Source organism: Hermetia illucens, chromosome 4, assembly GCF_905115235.1.
Source record: "Hermetia illucens chromosome 4, iHerIll2.2.curated.20191125, whole genome shotgun sequence".
In the NCBI taxonomy this organism is placed as follows: Eukaryota; Metazoa; Arthropoda; class Insecta; order Diptera; family Stratiomyidae; genus Hermetia; species Hermetia illucens.
The window spans coordinates 101125156-101151265 of NC_051852.1; the positions used below are offsets into that span (position 1 = coordinate 101125156).

Below are 26110 nucleotides of genomic sequence, written 5' to 3' on the forward strand. Positions count from 1 at the left end.
AGCAGAAGAGAAATCATCTTGGCCATCCATGCACTTAAACGGAATGAAGTCGCTGGACTTGACGGTCTCCCTGCAGATTTATTCATTGCTGCGTTAATGCAGAAGTTGAGATTCCTTGGCACATTGGCCACGTTTTTCGCAGGGTTAGCGCATGGTGGCGGCTTCAGCTTCCGTACTGCGCCCTTGAACACATGATGGAGCTAAGGCTCGACTCAATGTCAACTACAGGGTCACCGGGAAGTCTTAGGTTCATCTTGTATACCAGATCAGCGAAGCTTACAGTAAACTCTTCACAATTAGTTATCCGGAGGCCATGTTGAACGAGTCGTAGGATTTACAACCAAGAAGGATCTTGGGCCATTGTTGTGGCCTTCAACGTCCTGCCCCATTTTTGGGGCAGCTCATTGCACAGCGGGTAGGAAGCGGTTGCTCGGTGAAGCCGAAGTTTTTAACTCCGAGAAAAGGGAGGACTCAAACTGCGTTCCCTAATCGACTCTCTAAGGATGGCCTCGGCAGAAGATGGTGCAAACATGTCTTTCAGAGATATCGCCTCAGTCCATTGTGTGAACCTGTCCAATATTTGAAACCGACCGGTTATGTCGGTTTTGTAAAAGCGCTTAATGGGCCGAGGGAACACCCCTATTTTTTTGCTGACATGTTTTGCAGTTTTCTACTTTTGACATGCGATACACTGTCTGGTCCAAGAATTAATATCCTTCATGGACGCATAAAGATACTTTGCGGCGTCTAACCGATTCGTTGTCCGTCTGGGTGCACAAGATCGTAAACGGCGTGAATTACTTCCTTACAGAAATCAGGCGACATATATGGTCTTGGTCGTTCGCTTGAGGTTCTCGCAGTCTATACTAGCCGTTGAACCGCAGATAGGAAACTAGCTAAATGTGTATTCGAAGTCGTCCATTTGCGTATTTGCGATTACCATGAAATCAACAGTAGCGGGGATCTTCATTTTTATGAACATGTGACAATGAATCAGCAATTACGTTATCCTCACAGAACTCAAGTACCGAAGTTGGCGAGGAGGTGCTTTATAGGACTTCTGTTTCTAAGCAAAGCACTCGAGTTGCTTTAAATACTCAGATTCAGACGAAGACGCGACCAGAACATCATCCAAACAAACGAAACAATAGTGGAAGTTTCAGAGCACAGAATGGATGAATCTCCAAAAGATTTTCGTCGCATTGCACAGTCCTAGTGAGCTCGAAGTATCTAAAAGTTGTGCATTTTGCTGTTTTCGGAATGTCTTCGGGAGCTCCATGGATTTAATCATAAACCTTGGTTAAGTCCATGGTCTATAAAATACGGCGGTATCGGTCCGAAATCGTCTAGACATTTAAACGTCTATAATCGCCAGAAGGTCGCCATTCGTCATACCAGCAGTTGTCTGAAAGTCTGGAAAGACAATGTTTAAAAAGTTCTTCGAACTCCTTCTGCCAAACTGCAAGTTTCTACGGTGGTAATAGACGCACTTTGGAAAAGATAGAGAAGCCAATAATGTAATGCTTAACGGATGTAGAGAGATTACGCTCGGTAGTAATATTGTGGTATTTTTGAAAAAAACAACGCAAAGTATCGACTACCTTTGCCAACTTAGAAACGGTTGCTGTTAATGATGTAGCAGACCTGCAGCTGACCCGCCTGAATTAACGTGTCACGGGAGACCTCGTCAGCCATGGGCACGCAGTTGTTGACGGGCCTGCCTCATGGCGTAGATGATCTGTGAAGTCAAAGCGAGAGTATTCTAGGACCGAGTTGTACGAGATGCTATGTTCCGAGCCCCTAGCCTAACAGTACAAACAGGGACACACTGAACAGCCTGGGCGACAGGCTCAAAGTAACTCTCGGTTCCCGGTCATAGGAACATCAAGGGAAATGAGCAGACAAATAGACTGACCACTTTGGACTTGGCTGTTGATGTTACCTCGATAGCGACGCCTGTTGGCTTGAGATGAAGAAGGCCCACAACCAACGCTAATTCAAGGAGGATCTGACAGATTTACGGTGATTTGCACGTGGTACTCGACTATAAGAGACTATGCCGCCACACTCGGCATAGCCTCCATTTTGTATACTCGAAGCCATGGGGGGGAAGGGGACGAGCAGCACTTTTTTACTATTATCCAGGCTGCGAACGCAAGGTAAATTCTTTGAGAACTTCAAGGAAATCTCTGATTGTAGATTGGATGACTGGTGACTGGTGCAATGCCAGTTTAATGCCCCGCAAGAACATTTGGGTAGGTGAAGAAAAACAAATAACCGAAGAGGAGAGCCGAGTAGGTCGACTAATATTTAAACTGTCGACATTGGTAGAGATCTTACATGCGTTACCTGGACTGTGGTATATTGTTAGAACGTCTCCACTTTTCAACCACTCCAAGAGGTGAGTTCACACCAATTGGGAAGTTGCTCAACTAAAATTTTTCAATTTATCTTTTTAAAAAATTCTTGATTTCAATCGACTGTAAAATGTTCCTGGGGTATAACGGTGTTATTAATCGGAAACAAAACAGCCCTTGTCGTTTCAGCATGAAACTGCCATGTAAGAGCCCACAGTATATCACAGCGCATTCTTCCTGTTATTTTGCATTTATAATCCGTTTTCTAGGATTTTCTCATTGTCTAATTGAAGTCCAAGGTGGTATCAGGTGTCCTGGCTGTACGGAGCTCTCTGAACTCTTACTTATTTTGTTAAACCGCACGACCAGCAATTGATTCGTTGAATTTGAAAATGTTGGGCCGTTCAGACTAACACTGATTCCATCTCCTCTTACTTCACTCGGACGCAATCGAATCGAAATATATATTTGTTCCATCCAAATATGCGTGGTTCACATAATGAGTTTTAACACTAACTATACGGTCTCAATCGAATCCACGAAAAAGCAAATAAAGGGAGAAAGGATTTAAAGGATTTAGCTTTTTCACAAGTTTTTCTTTATTAAAATAAAATTTTTCATAGCATTGCTTTTATCTTAACTTATCACATAATAGTTATTTATTCCAAATATATATTTCTCTTCAATAATTTCTTCTTTGTTGGGTGCCTTATATATACGGTACACTTAAACAAATATGGAATACAGAGAGATTTGTATAAAGGCTTCAAAGGATAATGAAGCCAGTGATGGGGCTAGGATAAAACAACTTACAACGTACATTTCTCATTCATTAGAAATACTTCCTGTCCATTGCATTTGTGTGAATAAGGAATGATGAGATGATTTAGGATGTTCTCGTTGGATAACCAAGTGAATCTCACAAATTAGTGGTCCACTGCTACACCATTCGCCACACCGTTGCTCACTCCATTGTGCTCCTTACCCTTGGCACAACCGTTCACGGTTCCATTGATGGTTCCATTCATTGCACCATGCATGCTACCATTCATTACGGCTCCATTTATCGATTTGATTTTCATGCCAGGGGTTGAACTGATTTTAGTGAAGTCGAACTGTAAAGGAAGGAGTCCTTAGTAAAATGCGTTGCTTAGGACAGTGGCTGATCAATTATCGACAATTAAAATTCGTATAGCTATCAAAATTTTTGTTGGTAAAATTTATCTGAACCAACTAGAAGATTAATATTTCTCATGTCTTTTTTAAAATTTACTTACTCTCTGCTCCAATGCGAGGTGGGAATTCGGTGGGAGACCAATACATGCACGCAGTACATTTTCAATGGCTGCCCGTTGTCGGAACAAAGAGTTGACAACTTGTGCACCTTTCGGCACGAGCGGAGCCTTGCATAAATAACTTAGAAGCGATAGTACTGATTTGAATGAAACCCATTCGGTTTCAGCCTCATTTCTCTTAATCTAAAAGTAGAAAAAAATATGTTAAGCAATTTTGATTGATAAAGGATTGTAAATCGTTAGGTTACCTCAATTCGCGAGCACAACTCCCCCAAGATTACTAAATCTAAAATCAGTGGTGTGGCTAACAAAGAGTCCTCACAAGTGTTGTGGATGACCAACGTATTGTGACCACCCATCATAATTTCACTTGTGTATTCATCCATTGCTCGCTTGCTATCACCAACGTATGGCACATATTTAATTACAACAACATGATCCGGATGTTCGTTTGGCTTATAAAGAATATCATTCGAGTCAACCATGTCGTCAACAACGTTGCTTTTTGAGATCTGAAAGTGAAAAAAACGAAATTTTTATTACGTCTACGAAATGATTATTTCGGAAAAAAGCTAATGAATTAATTCAGTCCTGCTGAAGAACAATTATATCGGGTTCGAAACAGCGGATTTATATATCATCGATCCATATAGAGAATCCTTCTCGCGCTAACTTGAAAAGGTTACCGATTAAGTAGACGATTCCTTGTTTTGTTAAAACAGAGAGTCGATAAAGTATGTTATCACTCTACGAAAACTATACACAGGAGAAAAAATTGCAGCGGCATAGGGGCACGAAATCTCGATGTGCACCTTTCGAGTAGGAGCGAGGTAGATATTAGTATGTCGGTGTATCGATGTCGCCTAGATGATTTTCTTGTGTGCGTGTTTCTTCATCTTATCCCTGCATGAAACGGATGCATCCGAAAGATTGATCTGTTTGATAAAATAAGTAGATGGATGCATCTACTTTTTTCGTCTTCACTTCCTAGGAGAGCAAACATGGATCTATTGCTGAGAATGTTCCGATTGCTTGCTTCCACCAGGCTTCCCATAGAGAAATTTTGAAGCATCATTCGCTCACTAATTCCATGAAGATTCATTACATTAACCCGAAAAGAATCTTTAAAGAAGTTCTGCCTTTGGTGGTGCGACTTCCCACATTCCAGCGGGATGTGCTTGCAACCACGTGGGCGCACATTAATGCACTGCATCACATGCGCGACACTAACGCCAACTTTTATGCGCGGTCGAATGTGTGCAAGACTTTTCCGTCTCCATAAAATTCCAAAGAATGTGCTGGAAGTTGAATCTCCTGTGTATAGTCTTCTTGTATCACCCTATTTTCATTATCTTAGCATCCGCGCAAGTACCCATACTCTCTTACTGACAGCCAACCAATAGGGACGTGCTTTTTGCAAGCTTGCCTGCGCGGGAATGTGCTACAATACCTATCATTAAAGTGATAGTATCCGATCCGAAATTACGGTGATTTATCCTACTGAAAACTGTAAAGACCTACTCAGAACTACATCGTATGGCAACAGCTGAGGCTAGCTACACAGACAGGTTTGCGAATCCCGCTCCACTGAAGGGATTAAAGACAAGAGAAAGTAGCCCGAGTATCAGCGGCTTTTAACATCAATCTGCGAGAGCCGCCTCCTGTTCCTATAGTAGACGGCGGTCGGTCGTTACACATAGACACCTACACCGACCGCATCGACCAAGGGTCAGGATGGTGCGATAGGCTACGAAGAATGTCCAGACGCCTTTTCCAGCGGAACCCTGTACAAATAAAACCGCTAAAACAATTTGCTCAAATCCGTACTGGATGAGGGCGAGCTCGCGGACTTTAATGCAGACATATGCTGCGCCTTAACAATTACATCTTTGGCGGACGCGACAGCTGTCTTTGAAGACTGGGGCAGCAACACTCATTAATCGGTACGGGAAAAACATTAAGGTGAATGACGTCCCACAACAACAGACTACGCACACTAAAGCCGCATAGCCTAAATCATCTGGCCGGCTTAGCACGGCGTGGTTGTACTATACTATGCAACGCGCAAACTAACAGAATTCCTCTAATACTCAATCGAAACAAGATGATCCTCATCCCAAAAAAGGAGGAGGAGCTGAGTGACATCAACAACTGGTGACACATCACCATTCTTTTTAACAGAATTCTGGCGACAAGCTTGGCCGAAATCCTCATTAATGAATTGTGGACAGGCTTCACATAAATTGATGGTTACTGAACAAACACCATATATCTGAGGAACTTCCTGAAATCCAGAACGGGGCGCAGCAGACCATTCCCCGTTGTATCTATTGACCTCAGAAAAGCCATTGACACTATACTGCACTCGGCTATATCAAGGAACATCGATAGGAAGGGCATTGTCGACAGGTACCAATTGCTAATGCCCAATGTAATGACTGCCACAATTACAGTATGCTTCAAGGGATTGCATGTCACGGAACACATGCAGAGCACTGAAAAAGGGGATCCAACATCACTGCCTCTCTTCGATTATGGCCTTGTCGAATTGATTATGATACTGATGATGATACGCCGATGACATCATGCTGCTTGCCGAAAACGGGAAAGATGTCAAAATCCTTTTAACTTTCCCCAAGAAAGAATTGCATCGACGTCCCAGGGAAAAAGAACATATTCCAAATAAACCGCTATCAATAAAGGAGACCTACGAGCGAATTACGAGACATGGATCACTGTACAATTTAAGCTTATTGGCCATGAGAGCCTTTTAAAGCCCGAATAACAATTTAGCATAATTAAAATAAACTCGATTCCCTGCTTCGTCCAAGGTTTCACCGTCGCGGGAATAAAACTTAAGATCCTAAACTGTCCGGCGGTAAGGGAAGCCCTGCACTTACATTCGCATTGCCACAACCTCGCCATATATGCACCATACACAGTGGCCTGGAGATACTCCAATTATTAACGGAAATTCATAAGATAATAAACTCAAAATGGGAAATAACTCAACATATACCAACACGACTGAAAGAGCTACATCGAACCAAGGTTGGTTCAATAAAATCGTCTGGCTAAACCTGTCTTCCCGTTGTGATCTACGGAATAAGTAGATGAACGTGGTCCTTCGCAGGAAATAGTCTGCGTCAAAATCACAAATGACAAACACTCAAACGACAGGATAGACCTCACCTGGTGATCATCAAGCATGTTTGTGGGGGCAATCCATCTTCGACTAAATCTGCCGCCATGCATAAGCATCCCGTCTAATCCAGAGTCGTGCAGAATGCTTTGAAAACGAGACGCTATGCCATATTCTACAGCCCGACTATGCATTAGCAGCGGGTTGCCCGTCACGATTACATTCTGAGACGAGCGGTAATCGAGGGTCGCAGACAAGAATGGAGAGTGCCAGAAGAGCCTAATGGACGAGCAGCAGATGAAACGCTCGTCAAACTCGATCTAATACTAATAAAGGGCAACCAAATCATTGTATCAGATGTGGGGATCCATTGGGAAGGCCGTTAGAAGTTGCCTAGTCAGAAACATTGAGGAAATACTCAATAACTTTTTTCTTCGCTGCCCTTCGACAACACCACAATGACTCGACCATCAGAGTCCTTTCACTAACAATTGGAGTCCGTGGTGTTTTGTGCCACCTAAACAAATTCATGAAGGCTGCAAATTGCCGGATGGGGCTCTTAGCTCTCTCTCTCTCTCTCTGTATTGCGCGCTCAAGCGGAGGCATCGAGTCTCACCGGACTTTTATACAACTCACAACTCGTCTGGAGATGATGTAATCTAGAAGTCTATAACTGGTCGACATCTCAGTTGAAGTAAGCTCATCATGAGATTGCATAGAATATAATGAAATACATGAAAATTGTTATAATCTATAACTTCGGAAATCAAACGAAATAGAGTATTGCTGCTGCCACTCCCTATTACAATCTTAATTCCCCTTACTATAATATTGTTGAAAATATATGTATGTACAATTTTAGATACTTACCTCCTTCGATCGGAACTGCTTTGGCGCTGATAAGTTCTTTCCATCATTATTGCCTAAATGGTTGTAGCTCACAATCGAAACTGGTTTGATACCAGCTCCAACTAAGAAATCTACTAATACTGACTTGAGTTTGGTTTGACCGGACTTGAAATCATCTCCGGCAATATGAACTTTGTGTTGTTCGGCCATTTCAATTACACCAGGAACAAATGTATTTTGTGGCGATCCATTGATATAGGTGCACTGAAAAAATACACGATAATTTAATTATGTCCGTCATAGAAAACGCATTGATTGAAGACTTACTCCTTCTGCAATACTGGCCATTGCGAAGATAGTTGACGGTGAAATCTCGGATCTGTTCTCTTTAAGTGACTTAACCAATTCATTAGTAGTAGTATTTAATCCAGGTTTAACATCACAGAAACGTTCGGTATTGGCTGTCCAGAGGACAATGACTTTATCTACTCCTGACTTGTTCTTGAAGTCTCTGTAAGAAAAAAATGTAGAGAAATTGAAAGTCGAGATTTAAAGCAAAGAAAATACTAATTCAAATTAATATAAGTTAGTACATAACCGAAATTAGGTTATACATAGGTAGCAAGCACCTAGTGCTGAATTTTCGCCCTAACTTAATGCCGTAAGCCATTGCTTCCATATCATAGACAGATTTGTGCGGAAATCGTGAGGAAATGATCGATGACATTGTAAGGAAGAACGCGCTTCCAGAAGACCTTAACTAAAGATCCGGTCAATCTTTGTAGGACACCAGCAAAAACCCAACCAAATATGCATAAGAAATGGGAACAAACTCTGGAACTCCTTTTAAAAGCTTAAACTTCTGATTATTTCCAATCCTCTCCTAATCCGTCTTCCTCTACTCTCTTGTCAGTTTTTATTATAACAAAGCTCCATCATGGACCCTGTTGTATGCAACTTCCGATAAGCTGCGCTTGGACAGACAATGCTTGGATATCAGCAATCGCGAGGTTATTGGGAAACACTTGGGCTGGAATCAATAACCGTGCGCACCACTTATGATCAGGATACCATCCAACGAGGGAATTAACTAAAAATACTAGCTCGCATAGTGAAGTTGTAATAAAAGCCAGGAGCAAGGTAGTGATAAACATTTTACGTTAGTCATGGACAGTTTGAGCGCTTTAAAAGACGATACAATCTTGATAAAATTTCCTTACAAGCGAAGCTTATTATTGCTTCATTGCTTTTTAAGGTTTTGTGTAAACACAAAACCTTATTAAAATCGGTTTACCGTCTGTCTGTCTGTCTGTCCGTCTGTCCGTCACACGCATTTTTCTCGGAAACGGTTACAGCGATTGACACCAAATTTGGTAGAAAGGTGGGAACTGTGAACGCTCACGCATACAGTGAGTTGCATCCTCTTACGTCGAATTTAAGAGAGGGTCCCCATACATGCAAAAGGGGGGTGTAATTTTTTTTTCATCAAATATAGTCATGTGGGGTATCAAATTAAAGGTCTCGGTTAGTACTTTTTGAAAACGGTCTTAGTTTTGACATTTGTTGGAAAGGTGGGGAGTGCGGGGGGTTGAAAGTGACCATTCCTTTACGGGGGCCATTCTCAGAAACTACCCAACCGAAAAATCTAAAAAAAATCAAGAGGCTGCCACTATATGGTGCCTGGGCTTCGAAATACCTTCCACACTGATATCTGCACAAATAAAGTTAATAATAGTATATTACTATAATTTTTAGTAATTCGCTGCAAAACCCCCCTTAAGTTCATGCTAAGACCACGAAATTTCGCAACAATATAGGGTGTAACATAGAACATGATGTTACCAAGTTTGGTGGAAATCGCACTATTGCTAACAAAGTTATAATACGTCAAAGTCGTCGCTTCTTTGCAAATTCAAGGCTATAAATGTCAATATCATCCGAAAATGGATATTCTCACATAATATTGTATATGCATATATTACGTGCTACGTACTAAGAAATGCACAAAACTTTTCGTACCTGAAGCGTCCAGCTTCCGGTTGCCGTATTCTCAAAAGCAAATCGTAAATACAGTAGACAAAACTGCATTGTTTTGGAAGCATTTTCCGAGAAGGACATACATTTTCAGGGAGGAGATGACTTTAAGTCAGTTAAGACCGCCTTACTTTAATTCTGGGTAATAATGCCAATGAGCATTTTAAATTCGAACTTATTGAAATCGCCTGTCCGTCTGTCTGCTTGGCATCAGGATTTTTCTCCAAAATGACTATATCAATTGAAACAAAATTTGATAGACATATGCAAACTATGAACTTCCATTCATACAGTACGTGAGACAAATTTACGTAAAGTTTGATGTGGGCTCCTCATACGTACAATGTAAAATGTATATCGACGTAAACTGCAGAATGGGCGAGTACAGGCTCAAAATGTGTAAATTTAAAAATGGGACAGGTCTCATTTCCGAAAAGTACGCAACTCTAAAATCTGAAGCCTGATGCGCTTATATGAAATATAAACCGCAAAATACATCCCATTTCGATATCTCCCCAAATAAACTTTATAATAGTACTATTGTGTCCGAAATTTTCAATTTAAATCGTGCGGGTGAACCACACATCAACATTTTTTTCCAAGCTGGCAGCATTGCGACATCCATCTGTTTTATGTCAAAGCATTCGTTACTTTGTCCGGTTAGCTGCATGGTTAGAGCACAAGGTTGTCATACGGAAGGTTGCGGTTCGAATCTCACTAGTGGCAGTGAGATTTGTATCGTGATTTAACGTCGGATACCAGTCGACTCAGCTGTTAATGAGTGCCTGAGTCAAATCAGGGTAATAATCTCGGGCGAGCGCAATGCTTGACCATATTACCTCCTACAGGGTACTGTAATCCTGTAGTGCACCGTTACGGTATTGAATGAAGTGCTCTAACACGCTTCAAGGCCCTGATCCAATTTGGATTATTGCGCTATCGATTATTATATTATTATTATTCGTTACTTTTGGTTTTATGTTTGGCCTTGTACAATGCTAAAAGTGCATTCAGCGATTTTTGCAATGGGTAATTATATTGAGAAAAGAAGTTATTATTTTTAAATTTTATCCGCCGAAAGAAATTCCAGAGGCAGAAGCTTTTAAGATGATAAAGAAAGCCTTCGCAGACCATTTTTACCGCAGAGGAATGTTTACAGCTCAAAGGTCAAAAAAGTTAACTTACGATATCGTCCAGTGCAAAGGCAACTCATCAGATGCTGCCTCACCTCTGCCCTAGGAGCAGCGTGACCAAAAGTGGCAACAGGTGGTAATCGCTCCATTCCAACCACGTCCTGAGTTCGCCACCAAGTGGATGCGGACTCACGACTCCCAGCATCCTTAAAAAAAATTCAAAGAAGATCGTGAAAGTATTGAAGACGAAGACCGTTCCGGACGATCATCAACAACACATCAAGAAAATCGAAATCGTGCTTGTCAGTTATCGAATAACTGCTGGAAAGCTTGTTGATGCTGTTGGAATTTCGAAAGGATCTGTCAATATCATTTTGAAAGCCATCTTATGCTTGTAACGTGTAAAGTTTCGGCTACTGTCAAAACAATTTAATTTCTTTGAAAAAGCCCGCTACATTTAGATCTGTGAAGAGATGCTTTCTGACTTATCACCTGGTCATGAAACTGGAGATGACTCTTGGATTTATGCTTACGATCCGGAAACCAGCGACTAATCGTATAAGCATCGTGCAAAAAGGTGAAGTCAAATCGAAAAGATCGCTCCAAAATCGAGCGAAAATCAAGATAAGATGATAAGTTTTCTTCGATTATCGTGATGTTTTTCATTCAGAATCCCTTTCATCTGGCCAAATCGTCTACAAAAATTATTGAGTGTTATGCGTCCTTTGGGTTTAAGCTATCCCTTGTTGGTTTTTTCATTACAAAGCACCCTTAAGTACATCCCAGGAGTACCAGCAACAGCATAAAAAATAGTATTGCACATAATACTCGAAAGTTTTGTGGAAATTCGGCTATTAGTACCAAAGTTATAGCGGTTCAATATTATAAATTTTCCACGAATGCACTGCATCCCTCGTGTCATAATTATCGATAATAATTCATATACAATTGAAATACTAAAGTCCCATATGTAAAGAAGCTCCTTTTCCTCAGCTCGTGTTTGCATCTGTTTTAGGTGAACTCCATTGTATTTGCTAATAATATTGAACTCTTAGTGTGAAGCGTATGAAGTTGACTTTTATCGATACACTAATTTGCAAGGCAAATGATTTGCTTTTGAAAAAATAATCCACAATTGAGCTTTTAACTATGTACAGACGGAATTGTCATGCATTCATGGTTCTTGACATAACCTAATACAAAACCTTTTATGTCCGAAACTGAGTCCTGTCTCACTTCAAGTTTGTACTTTTTCACAACTTGCTACCCTTTTTAGCAAAGATAATAATTTGGGGCAATGTGAAGTCTATCGTAGGCAACTTGAGAATAACGGCTACAAAGCGCTTGAATCCTTCCTTTATTCATGAAAACTCCAATAATTGACTAAAAGATTTCAAACTAATGGAAGGGCATAAGAGCAAATGTAGAGAAACAGTCTTTGTCTGTCTCCGTCTATCTTTTATCTTTGTACTCACCTGATATCTTTTCGAATTTGTTCGAACTGTTCGTATTTTGTACCAGGAATGGTATTGTCAGCGCGTTCAGACTGAAATGAGTATAAAAACAGTCATCAGATTGACTTGTTGAAGCTGATTGAACATTCAAAATAAATTTCCAAAGATTTACCTGATTGGCAGCAATGAAGTCTGCATCATAAATAGATGGTCGTGGTTTCAATTTCGACAAGTCACTGTACAGTTGGTCCTGCAGATTAACATCCAAAACTTTAGCACGGCGCATTGCATCTCCCAAATTGACAGAGCTTATATCCCAGCCATCAACGGCAATGCTATCTGGATGAACCATTGGCACTAATTCGTTCATTGGCACATAAACATCTTTCCCGCTTTCATCACTGCCAATGAATACTGTTGATGCTTGGGTAATGGAACCAAACCTGAATAAATATCGAAAATATCCTTTAATTTCGACTGAATTTGTGAGCGTAGTGTGAAATTTTTGTGATAATTTAAGTTCTCAAGTGCACATATACTCATTTATAATGTATCAAGTATCGTTTTACTTACCAATTGGCGGTTTGTACTCCTGTGCGTGTTCGCCATTCTAACTTCCTACGATTAGCCTCCAACGCAGCAGTCAAAGTGGAGCCATTATTTCCACCCCAACCAACGAGCATAACACCCAGGCGAGGTACGTTACGATTTGTGCGAATTTTTAGCGATGTAACTTGTGGATCAACCTGTAAGAATAATCCAATTATTTCTTTGGTCATATGATAATATCGATCAGTGGGCTAATGCATGTTAAGCTAAATGTACAAATTTGTTGAATAAACAAGCTTGAAATTACATCATAATTCATCGTTCATTCTTATTATTGTGCACTAATGGAATATAAAGTAAACCTTTCTCGGAAATATATGACGAGCCAAATGTAGTGAAGAATTTAGCTAGACTTTAACTTGGCCTCAAGGAATCAGAGATGGATGGTCTGTGATGGAATCTTACGTGAATACAGCCTAACAATTGAAGCGTTAGTGGTCTTTATCTAGATTCTAGATTTCCTAGTAAGTTACAACTGAACTCACTGAAGTATTCCAACTAAGTCGTTCTGTTCGGGCTGCTTGAAAAAAGCGACCCCTCTAGTCATTAAAATAATAACAATTTCTTATACATTCAACTGAACAATCCCTTGAAAGGCTGTAATCCATTCAAATTCCCACTTGCAAACTTCGATATACATCCATCTATAGCGCCACGGGTACTATTCCATTCATTCCACCCTCAACCGAATAGCCTGTGAATTTGTTAATTTGCTGTAGCATTTCAATTGATTGCTTTAGTGCCACTTATTCAATTTGTCAACGGGCAGTGTAATATTGAGTGCACAAGCCATTAGATTGAATTATAGCGACACCACTTGACGCAAAATCCCTCGGCAAAAAACAGTACAATGTAACTAATTGAAAGCTTGCAATTTTGGTTGTGTGGAAAATTTCAGAAATTCCGACTGCAATTCGAACTGAACTCTAGCATTCCACGGGGTGAGTGACTGCATTTTGATGAATGGCGATTTATTAAATAAATTACGTTTTGTGCAGATTGTTGATATGTAGAAGGGAAAATATAAGAAGTAATGCGATAAGGAGTGACGGCTAGCATTTTTCATTAACCTTAATATTGTTTAAGTTGTCCTTGAACGTTATTCATCCACAGCAAGAAGGTTTTCCGTGAAGACAAAAACATTGCCTCTGGAAAAGTCCTTGAGAAACTTGATGCAAACTTCTGGAACGGCTTTCGCCTCGGTATAACGCCTTCCTTTTATCAGTGTACACATTTGGTGAATGTGGCGAATTTTTATCAAAAATCAGTCAAAAATGCCAGCCGAAATAATCGATAATTCACGGTTGCCAATGATCCCGAACATGGAGCATCAACTGCGATATCGTTGTCGGTTTATAGCAACATTTCAGCTTTCTTCAAGACTAACGAGAAAACTTTCCCTTTAATTCCCTAATGGAATAATGGATTTCCCTGCTTGGGGTAACGATCAATGAAGCGGTCGCCATTTCACCATATTTCAATATTAATCAACAAGCATCAACCTCCTTGTTAGGAACATTTTTGTTAAATACGATGAATAAACTGCAACAAGTTCTTCATCGAAGAGGATAAAATACAGAATTGTGTCTAATATTTAACCACTATTGGGTCCTTCGTCCTGTTTGTTTTCCCTCCAAAAACCTACCCGCTCTCGGACAGTTCCTCACTTTTTTTTTAACCTTTAGTGCTTTAAATTGATTAGCCATATTTTAACAAGACTCCGTTTGCCCCTATTTCCAACTTGACTCTTCAGTAGTGTCGCGATCATAACGTCCCCCGTATCTTTTAGAGAAGTTCTAACATCAGCACAGCCCAACTACAGATTCTCAATTTGGTTAATCACTACTTTCTTGACAGTTACGTTCCCTGGGAGGTGCATCAAATCTAATATTGGAATAGATAAAAGTACCTAAATGATAAAAACTAGCAAGAGGGAAGCTTTCGAAGAGAGCTGTTAACTTAAAAGAAGGGTAAAACACCATGTCGGAACACGGATCTGGCAAAACGGAAGAAAGACAAAGGCAATGCTCAATCAAACTCGGAAGCCAGATTTAGCTATTGGATGAAATTGGGTGAGTGGTTAGAGCACAAGGCTATCGTACGGAAGGTCACGTTTCAAATCTCACTGGTGGCAATGGGATTTGTATCGTGATTTGACGTCGAATACCAGTCGACTCAGCTGTGAATGAGTACCTGAGCCAAATCAGGGTAATAATCTCGGGTGAGCGCAATGCTGACCGCATTACCTCCTACAGTATACTGTAGTGTACCGTTTCGGTCTTGAATGAAGTGCTCTAACATACTTCAAGGCCCTGATCCAATATGGATTGTTGCGCCAACTATTATTATTATGAAATCGGTACAATGTGGATTGGAAAGCTGTAAAGAAGAGTCTAAGGAAGGCTTGATGATCATGATGGAGACGCTTTTAGGAAGAGACTAACTTACTTGAGGCACGCTCGAAGTTGAAAAGGATCGCTATCAAAGAAAGTAGCCTACACTCCCTCCACTAAAATAAACTAACTTCACTGCTTTAAATTGATTAGCGATATTTCAATGAGACTGCCTTTATCTCAATTTTCAACTTAACTCCTCGGAAGGATTCTTTTTCCTCACAATTTTTAAAAATCCTTTCTTCTTCCAAGGGCAACAGCAATTTGCCAGTTCGCTTCTTTCAGAACGGATCTTTCCTTCGTTGCATACCTTTCTGATCGCCTTAAAAGAGCTTTAAACCATCATTCTGATATTAGACTGGCATTAGTCAGCCTGATAGTGTAAACGAGACGACTGAGGAACCGGACCGACGGAAATTATCTAAATGTTCACTGTGCTGTTTACCTTGAACCAAAATAAACAAGGAATAGAACTCCCTATACAAAGCTCAAATTTAATGGGCCCTGTGGCCTCTATAACAGAAATACGTTCTGGGCTTCTTCAACTAAAAATGTTTGCTTTGATCTGTTTAATGGTGTATCGCCACGACCGCTCTGCATGCATCAGATAACACACAGGTACGATATATTGAGGTATGCATAAAATGCATCTGTGCTATCATATATGCTGTCACTTGACATACAACTATTGAGTATGCAAGCTTTCTACTTTAATAGAGATATATGTAGAACAGATACTACGGAAACCCCACGCAAACGCATGAATGACTACGTTCTTAGATCCTGGCATGTTAGTTCACTAAACAAATCTGGTGCTGTCAAAAACCTACTCCAAAAGGACACAAAGTACACACTAGGCTTGTAGTTCAGGAAACGAATTGAAATGGTTGCGCGATAATTATAACATGTGGTTGCACTGAATCTCCAGAAGCGGGAACCTGCCCAGATGGAATTACCTTCAATCAGATAACCGCCTTTCCAGAATCGTCGACGCGAGATCATATCGAAGAGCAAACTGCGACTTCGACCATTACATAGTGTCGAATTTCAAAGATCCGTGGAATAAAACCAACCCACCTCGACAATTGCTTCAGCTATTAAAGCTGAAAAGTACATGGCAAGTCTGGAAGAACGATTAGGTCCTATACTCCAGGGGGGAAGCCTGTATATGACACTTGATATGACCTAAAATTCGTTATCAAAACAACAGCGAAAGAAGTGATTGGATCTTGGTGCCATGAAGCGCTTGACCAGAAAAACGAGGCATAAAAACAACATATAGAACGAAATACAAGGACGAACAGGGAAAATTACGAAAATCTCCGACGAACAGCTAATGAAATGTATTAACGACGTCCATCAAGGATTCGCTAAGGCATTTGACAGTATTGACTGAAATGTACAGTGCAAAATAATGCTTCACTTGGGAATTACAGCAAAACTGGTAAGCATTACCAAAATGATAATGCCCGAAATAAAAGCGCCGATCAGAGAGTCAATACTAGCCCGACAGATACGTTTGAGACAAACGTCGTGTTAAATCAATGAGGTGGGCTAGCACCTACACTGTTCAATCTGGCAAGTTTTGCGATACTGGTCTATAGATACAAAAGCACTCTGCTCTATAAGTCCTGTCAAATCGTTGTATATCTACACTTTATAAACATCATGGGACGGTCTTTCACATCAACAAAGTTTTTTTAAACCTCGACAAAACAGCAAACGAAGCTGGTCTACGAATTAACGAAAGCAATACAAAAATTACAACTCAGTACGGGAAAAATAACGCCCACCAGACTAAATATAACGATTGATGAGTCCAACTTAGAAAATGTAGATAACTTTATATGGATATTTGGTGTACAAATGACGGAAGATGGAAATAAAGTGGACGAAATAAAAGGTCGAATTCAACTCGCAAACAGAGCTACTCGATCCTGTCAATTTTAAAATCCAGCTGCATACACATGGAAGTAGAACTCCGAGTATACAAACTGATAATAAAACTTATGCGATACTATGGATGCAGCATGGACCCTAACACAAAACTTGTCAAAGAAGAAAGAACGACCAATGACGAATCAAAAACAATTGAGTTGTACCAAATATCTGACGACCTCAAATTCTTCAAAATAATTAAATTAAGGAAGCTGCAATGACCTGGCTATGTTCAACGTATGGACGACACTGGGATACCCAAAAAGATATTTGAAGGACGAAGACCGGGACCTCGCAACAGCTGAGCTGATTCTCTTGACTGCTCGGATTTCAAAATTTGAGCACCCGATCGATGGGTCCAGATGGCTGGAGGAAGAACATCCTGGAAGCCAGGATCGAAGTGGCCTTCGACGAGGACGATATGTAAAACCTTCAAATCTTGGAATGTGTGCTTACAGGATTCTGCATCGTATTTCGTTGGGATGGAAAATAGAAAATCCGTTGTGGGGAACTAACGGTGTGAGTGTCGATATCATCATTATATTACAACTGTGAGCAACTTAAATTTGCTTTCGTGATTTGAAAAGTGAAATATCTTAACATTTCTTCCCTTGGGCTTCTCATGGAATTTCAAGTACTCTTTTTCATATTCAGCTTATAGAGGAATGTCTGAAGCCATTTTTTTAAAAATTGTTTTCTGATTTCGCTTTAAAATTTCTTAAGAATCGGCAACATTATACATTATCTTATATTTGATCATTTTACACCTTAAATTCATTAAATCTGTAAACATTTCTCCGGATTCTAAATCGTTCAATTCACACCTAATCCAAGGCCAGCTGAATGTTCTTAATCTTTGTGGATCCAATAGAACGAAATGTAAACGATTGTCATGTGAATGCTGATTACATAACTCACTCACATTTATTGTTCGTGCTTCGAATGCGACATGCGCCGCTTATTAAATGAATTAACCATATATCGAAATGGTGATAGATAAACATTCATACGTGAACGACGAATAAAAGATCCTGATTTACATGTGGAGCAGATACCTTCAGGAATGTTTACATTCAACTATCACAAGAATACTCTTATATTTGGACATAAGAGGAACCGGTTGGAAATTCCTGATATCATTGCAAAACAAGATCAAGATCGACATTAGGGTTTCGCATTTTCCTTAAATAGAAAACTAACTTTCCGTTTTTCATTTAGCTCGCGCTTACAGAAAAAGTTAAATTTCTAGAGTGAATCTGAGGCGGATTTCTTGGCTAATTTACAAAATATTGCAAAACACTATCATTTTCCTGGTATCAATTTTAAGGATTAAATTTTACAGACTCCTTCCATATTTTTATATTATTCTGTTGTTACTCAGTCTAAGAGGGTAGTCTAGAGCACTTTGGCCAACCAGCCGTTTCCTTATTTTTACCAACTTAAGTGACTTGTTGAAAAGACTATATTCAAATAAAGACATTTTCTATAGGTAACACGCACTTCATTTGTGAAACGCCTACTGTCTTATAGTTTTTCTACTTCTAACTGGTAAGTTCGCTAGTATAGAATCGGTTTTAATAAGAGATTGTTATTTACGAAACCCTAAAAACTGCTGATACTCATGAAACGCAAACCCACTATGCATACAAATCTGCAGAGTTCAAAGCTCAACCTTCTTCTTTCCAATTGAGCCATTACCACTTGAATCGAAAACCGGCCGGCCGGCAAATTTTTGCATACTAATAGCTGGAAAAACAGACAAGATCTTTTATGTCATTCCAAATGGCACGTTATTTTTAAACTGTTGGAACTGAGAATATTTCTTTTGCTATTTGGGTGATAACTGACAGAACCAGTACGAATATCGCGTGATACCAGATTGGTCGGAGCAAGCAGCACGTGTGGCTCGCACTTTGATCAACCTTCAGTGCGAATACGTTTCTTTTTCCAGGACTTTATTCATTTGGGTATTTTTTGAATATAAATGTGGAATAAATTTAGATAAAGCGAGGCATCGTTTGCAGACTATAAGTATTTCAGACATTTGCAAGTCATGATATTATTTAGGTGTGGTGTCTACTTTTGGAATTGTTAATTGAAACCATAAATAAAAATTTTGTAGGTAAATTGCGGTGGGAAGAGTCAGACTGAGTTGATAACAGCCAACGTTTGGTAGGCACGTCTTCTTGTTCCTGATAAGCTTATGATAAATGTGGAAAAACGATAATCATGAAATGATTAATTTTCTAAAGTTTTTTGGAATATTGTCAATAAAAACAAAAATAGAATGATAATCCCATCGATACCAATCGTTCAAGTTAAGCAATTTGGGAAAAGGGGAAATACGATACTAAATATCGGATCGAAATCAAAATATAGGCCCCTCAATGGACCAAATGAAAGTAAGGCTTAAATGCATTGAATTAGAACTGACAATGAAAGCCAATAACCATTTCAAAAAAATTCAGCACCTCTAAACGAATGCAAACTATATAAATCGCCATATATCAAACAAGAAGAGAAGAAACACAAAACCTTATTAAAATCGGCTTACTGTCTATCTGTCTGTCTGTCTGTCTGTCTGTCTATCAGTCACACGCATTTTTCTCGGAGACGGTTATAGCCATTGACACCAAATTTGGTAGAAAGGTGGCGTGTGAACACACACGCATACAGTGAATTACATCCTTTTACGTCGAATTTAAGGGGGGGTCCCCATACATGCAAAAGGGGGCGTGTAAATGTTTTTTCACCAAATATAAAGGTCTCGGTTAGTACTTTCCGAAGCCGGTCTTAGTTATGACCTTTGTTAGAAAGGGGGCGGGGGAGTGCGGGGGGATCAGTGGCCATTCTCAGAAACTGCCAAACCGAAAAATCTGAAAAAAAATTAGGAGGCTGCCACTATATGGCTCCGAAATACCTTGCATATCGATACCTGTTCAAATAAAGTTAATAATAGTATATCACTATCATTTTTAGTAATTGGCTGCGAACCCCCCTGTTTGAGTAAAATTCGCCATGCGTACTCTTTAACCTGGCCTTCGAGAAAGTGATCCGTGATGCTGAAGTAAATGAAAGAGGTACGATCCTTTTTAAGTCCACCCAACCACTGGCCTATGCTGACGATATCGACATCATGGGAAGAACCACCCGAGACGTACAAACTGCCTTCATCCAGATCGAGCAGGCGGCGCGAGATCTTGGGCTGCACATCAATGAAGGCAAGACAACATATATGGTGGCAACGTCAGCACCGAAGACGAATCAACCAACAACATCAAACCGCACTGGTCAAACACAAACACGAAGAAGGATAGGAGAATACAACTTTGAGACCGTTGACAATTTCTCCTATCTAGGGTCGAAAATCACAACCGATAACAGTTACGATGAGGAAATCCGCACACGGTTGTTGTCAGCCAACAGAGCCTATTTCAGCTTACAAAGACTGTTCCGCTCGAAACGTCTCACCATAGGGTCAAGGCTCTTACTGTACAAGGCAATGATCTTGCCAGTCCTCATGTATTCCTCGGAAACTTGGGTTCTTAGCAAGAAAAATTGCGAACTCTTGGCCGCGTTCGACAGAAGAGTCCTCCGAAGAATTTTTGGCCCCCTACATGAGGATGGACGATTCCGTAGTCTACACAATGACGAAATCTATGAGCGATACCATGACCGTCCGGATGTGGATAAAATCCGGCTCAATAGATTACGGTGGGCGGGTCACTTAATCCGTATGGATGAGGATGATTCCACCCGGAAAGTCTATAAGGGCAATATCTATGATAGAAAAAGAAGACGAGGCAGACCCTGCCTAACATAGAGCGATGGCGTAGGTCAGGACGCCAGACAGCTTTTAGGGATATCGATTATATAAATAAAAGTCATCAAGGAGCTGCACGAAAGACCAATATTTTATCGAAAAACCGGCAAAAGGAACCGGCTAATGAGAATGCTGAAAACAGTTTACGACGTCATGCTTCCATGCATCCCGATGAAGGGGCGATCCTTTACCTAAAAGGTTGGTTATTAAGAAAAATGTCACTTCCTTGACAAAGAATCGCCTGATATCCAATTTAGGGTTAGGGCCAAGAGTGATCTACAGTCTAAAAGCCTACTTCCTAAAATTAGGACAAGATATATAGATGCCATTTTTGTGCTTCGAAACGGACTCATAATTACTTCACAAATACACACAAAAACTGTAAGATGCAGAAATGATATTTGCTACTTTAGTAATGGTTCAACGACAGCCTTTAGGCCCAAAGACCATTTAAAACCTCTTCTTAATGAAGACTTTACTAGAAACATAGTTTCCAGAGGCCGGGTAAATACCATGACTATGGTCCGCAATTGCTTGCTTGAAATATCGATATATGGCCCATACCCCATTACCATAATTTTTTTGAAATCGGCTAACCAAAGAATTTCAAAAATTACAGACCTCAAAAACACTTCAGTCTATTATATCTGCAGATGAGTTGATGTTATCCCCAAACTCTGCAAGTTAAATATGAACGATTTCGGCAATTACACTCTGAAAGGGAGCAACCTTAAAACGGTGCGCTAATTGAGCTTTATCGATTTTCAAAACTGTCGCACCAAATCAAACTTAAAAGGAAATATTTTCCCTATTTATTTCACAAACTCGATTTTTTGTTTTGCTAAACTCACACTCAATATAAGTAATAATTAAAATAACTTAATAGTAACTAAATAACTCTCAGTGCGATGAAAACATCCCAAAAATTTGAAACGCGTTTTGCCCGAAACTACATTTTTCAAATAGTCCGCACTCATAACTCGAACAAATCTTGGAAGATTTGTTGCGTTTCTTGCGATATGTTGCATAGCTTTTTTTATAAACAATTTTTGAGATTATTTTCTTTTTTTATAATTTAAAATTCCTTTTTTGGAAAAGTGTAGTTTTTGCAAAAAGACAATTTCCAAAGAATATACTTATAATAAAGATGGTAATATACTATTATTAACTTTATTTAAATAGTACCGGTATGGAAAATAAGCTTAGACACCAGGTGTATGGACTACCACATTTCTTTTCAGATATTTGGGTTGGGTATTTTCTGAGAACGAGTCTCCAAAGTACCTGACTCTTTTCGTACCTCCGCACTCTTCCACTTGCAACAAATTTCAAAACTATTGTAATACCGCCCGCCTCTCTTACAGAGTCCATCTAGAACCATCCGTTTTAAGGACTCCGCAGGCTCTCTTTCGCCTTCCAATTCCTCACAGTATATTCTAAAGAAATCCCGCTTCGAACATTTTTCTTATATTCATGCTTTGCATCCTGAAGTTCAAGTAGCTCTTCATTAGAAAAACAAGAGAAGACTAAATAATTTTGGGCAGAAAGGCTAAAACTCACTGAGGAAGAGAACTGGTCCTTGAAATATCGATATATGAGAAATAAAAACGCATTTTTTACGGACTTTGCGCTCCACTTACAAAATAAGAGCTACTAAGTCGCCAATCGACAAGCCGTCAAATAAAGGGAATATCAACCTCGATTGTGAGAAACGCGCTAGACAAAGATCACATTCCTGGAAAAAGAGACTATACCATGTGCTGGAAGTAAGTTTCCTTGTCAGCCAGAAAATGAAACTTTCGGTTATCGGTTTCGAAAACAACAGCGAACAACTATGCGCACTGCCCTTGGTGGGCATATCATATTATAAATACTCATGCCTCTACCGAAAAGAATACGGAATCGTAGAATTATATTTTCTACGAGGCAGTGAGACGAGCAGTCTAAGCTTACTGCAGATATGCCATCAAATTCATATTACAATAGCCAAATAAGGAACAAGTTATAAATATGACAATGACAACGGGCTCCGGATTAAAACCTAGTCAAACATGGAAGCGAGCAGCTACATCAAGCAATTCATCATCTAGCGCTCAAGATTAGAGAAAGCGAATCAATGTCTGATGATCAGCAACGAGTGATAATCTGTCCCATACATCAGTGCAGCAATTATGAGGTATCACGCCTCTGAATACCACCGATTGGATATTCAATACTAGTTAACTAGGTCGGATAGCCTAATACGCCCAAAGCATCATAGCCCATACTACATAAGTTTCGCTCCCAGATAATCAGAAGCAAATCAAAATGTTCTCTTTGTGGTAGTCGAATAAAAAGGTATTGTAACATGGGATAATATCAGTCGCAGTATTTTCATAAACTTCGAGGCCACCTATGATAGCAGTCAGGGTTGGACAGTGCAAAGCCATTAGAGAATTGGGTGTCCCGACAGTAAGAGTGATTAAGCCGACCTTCAGCAATGTGCAGGACCAATTTCGAGACCATTCTCCATCAACTACGGCCCGAAACAAGGGTATGCTTAATCATGACCCTCTTTTTAAACTAGCGTTTCCTTGATTGAAAATCACAATCGATGGCACCTATAATGGCGAAATCTGCGTACGGTTCTTGTCAGCTAAAAAAGCATATTTCAGCTAACAAAACTGTTTCGGTTGGAACGTCTCATGAAAGTTCCTATTATACACCAGCCCTCATGTATTTCTCGGAGACTTGGGCTTTTAGCAAATTTGTAAACTCTTCGTCGTGTTCGAGAGGAGTACCCACCAAAGAATGTTTGACTTCCTACAGGAGGATAAATGATCAAATGAAAGAACATATGAGGGATATCACAATCGTCATGTGGTGGATAAGATCGGGTTCAACAGGCTGCGGTGGGCGGACGACCTAATCCATATGGACGAAAATGACCAGAAAGCCTGTGGGGGCCATATCTATGGTAAATAAGAAGACGTGAGTGATAGTGGTATAGGCCAGTCCCAGCTGCTAGGGATATCAAGTGGTTGGAAGTTTTGTTAAAGCAAACCTAGACCGAACACCGGTTTTCCCGGTCGTGATGACTTTTGATTTGCTCATATATCCAATATTGAAATCAAACTATTATGCAAATAACACAAATCCGCCAGCTATTTCTGTATCCGACCGGTGGCTACTTCGTTACGACTTATTGACTACAGACTCGGGTTTTCCACCTGGATAGAGACATATCTCCAGTTCTAATCATGGTTTACGCACTCGATACACTGAGTGACTATGGACACGTTCCGCTAAAATATACTTATCATTTGCATAGCATTATTTTCGACGATAATATATATTTATGAAGCAAACGAGCCAGTATCATAAACGCTTTTATATGGAAATCCTTGACTCTGCAATGGGATGATTCTGGACTGCGTATCTCACATAATGAAACTGCATTTTAACTTATTTTCCCAGAATGACAGCTTCAGATATCAATTTTAATATCTATTTTATCGCACCACTTCCATTCTTATCTTAAACATACATACTTTCATAACATGAAGCCATTCGGCTTTTCACACCCAGATACAAGATAAATGTTTACATAATATCGACTCGTTAGTCCGCCTGCACAAAGTTCTGCTAGTAAGTCAAGTTCAAAGACGAAAGTCGCAGCTCACGCCATGGGTGTAACGTTGGTAGAATCTAAACCCACTCCACCGAGAGCCGGTAACCAGCGTCGTAGTGAGCGGGAGAAGTTTGCAGAAATCGTTACTAGTTCTCCTCTGGTTGGAAAGAATACCAAAACTTGTTTGCATTCCGACAAGCTATGTAGTCCGCCTAAATATCATGCTTCCGATAAGCTATTGAAATTTGTGACCAACAAAGGTGCTTGCTATAAATAAGTCTAAATTCGAGCGCATTCCCGGGAAGCAAGGAAGCGATGCTCTATATTCAATCATAGCCCTACATTGATAAGGGTTGATCGATTGGTTGACTTCCAGGATGGCCATGCGCGCGAGACCAATCCTTTCAAAGAGGGAGGGTGTTTAGAATGTTCTCGGGATTTTCCTATTCATAAATGTGAATGGAGGATTTTCAAGGTCCTTGTCTGGAGTGATGTATTGATTTTTACTCATCAGTTCGGGAATTCGGTCAACACCGCACCTTAACTGATTTCAGCTAATTATTCACTGTTGGTTGTATTTCCTCCCTCAAGGACTAGCCACTGAACTAAATTATGCAATTTCAAGCAATTGAGTGTTATGATAGTGGACCTACCACCAACAGTCTTAGTCATTTTTAAAGTATTAAAGGATAAAAGTCTACTTACCACAATTTTGTCGCCGTGGCGTCGAACGTGCGACGTGTGATATTCATAATTGGTTTCGATGTAATTTTCGGTGTACTTGACATCAGACGAGTTGACTTGCAATTGGACCATTTTCACGGTTTGATATGCTTTTCAAAAGGTCTCAAAAATGTAGTAAAAATTGCTTAGAAAATTCAAAATGTTCTCTAAAATGCACTGTTTTCGGCACTGAAGTTCAATGTCCCAGAGTCTCTGCAGATCTGATGCCGCCAAACTACTAGTGTCCACTTCGTATCACGACAAATGTTGGATTTACAGCCGCGTTTCTAGCAACAAATCTTAAACTTTTATCGGTTTATCTCTAAACTTTTCTTGCTGCTGGTAATTTGCAGGTACAACTTTTACAGTGAGCGACACAAAAAAGGCGGAACGGCACGAAAGAAACTGTTGAGATCAATCAGTCAAGCGAGTAGTTCACAATGTAATGATTCCGGCTCCGGCTTTCACCCCTATTTATATTGTGGTTACCCGACTCTCTGCCGAGTTCTGGATTCCTTCTAGAAAGTTCTAGCCTCTCTCCAAGCTCGGCTGGGATCCAGTCTTTTGCGGTGCAAATGCGGAGCATGCGAATGGAGGGGTAGATGCAATCGAATCACTGGAACCGCGCACAATCCATCTGAACCAGTGGAAAGAGGCATCCATAAACATTCGGCATAAGATACGCGGCGACCATCGTGGCAGGCACCGAATTTGTGAGAAATGTATCCACCGACGCTTCTTTGCGGTTCG

At 40.1% G+C, this 26110-nt stretch overlaps 1 protein-coding gene across 1 annotated transcript; it reads right to left on the reverse strand.

The window, feature by feature from the left end:
- Window positions 1-2932: 2932 nt before the first annotated feature.
- Window positions 2933-25814, reverse strand: LOC119654314 (inositol-3-phosphate synthase). Its single transcript, XM_038059637.1, has 9 exons — window positions 25343-25814; window positions 12838-13010; window positions 12437-12707; window positions 12286-12356; window positions 7971-8154; window positions 7665-7907; window positions 3901-4164; window positions 3635-3835; window positions 2933-3472 (listed from the first exon to the last, which is right to left on the reverse strand). Exons 1-9 carry the CDS (start codon window positions 25451-25453, stop codon window positions 3284-3286), a joined length of 1707 nt encoding a protein of 568 aa, XP_037915565.1. The 5' UTR covers window positions 25454-25814; the 3' UTR covers window positions 2933-3283.
- Window positions 25815-26110: the final 296 nt, after the last annotated feature.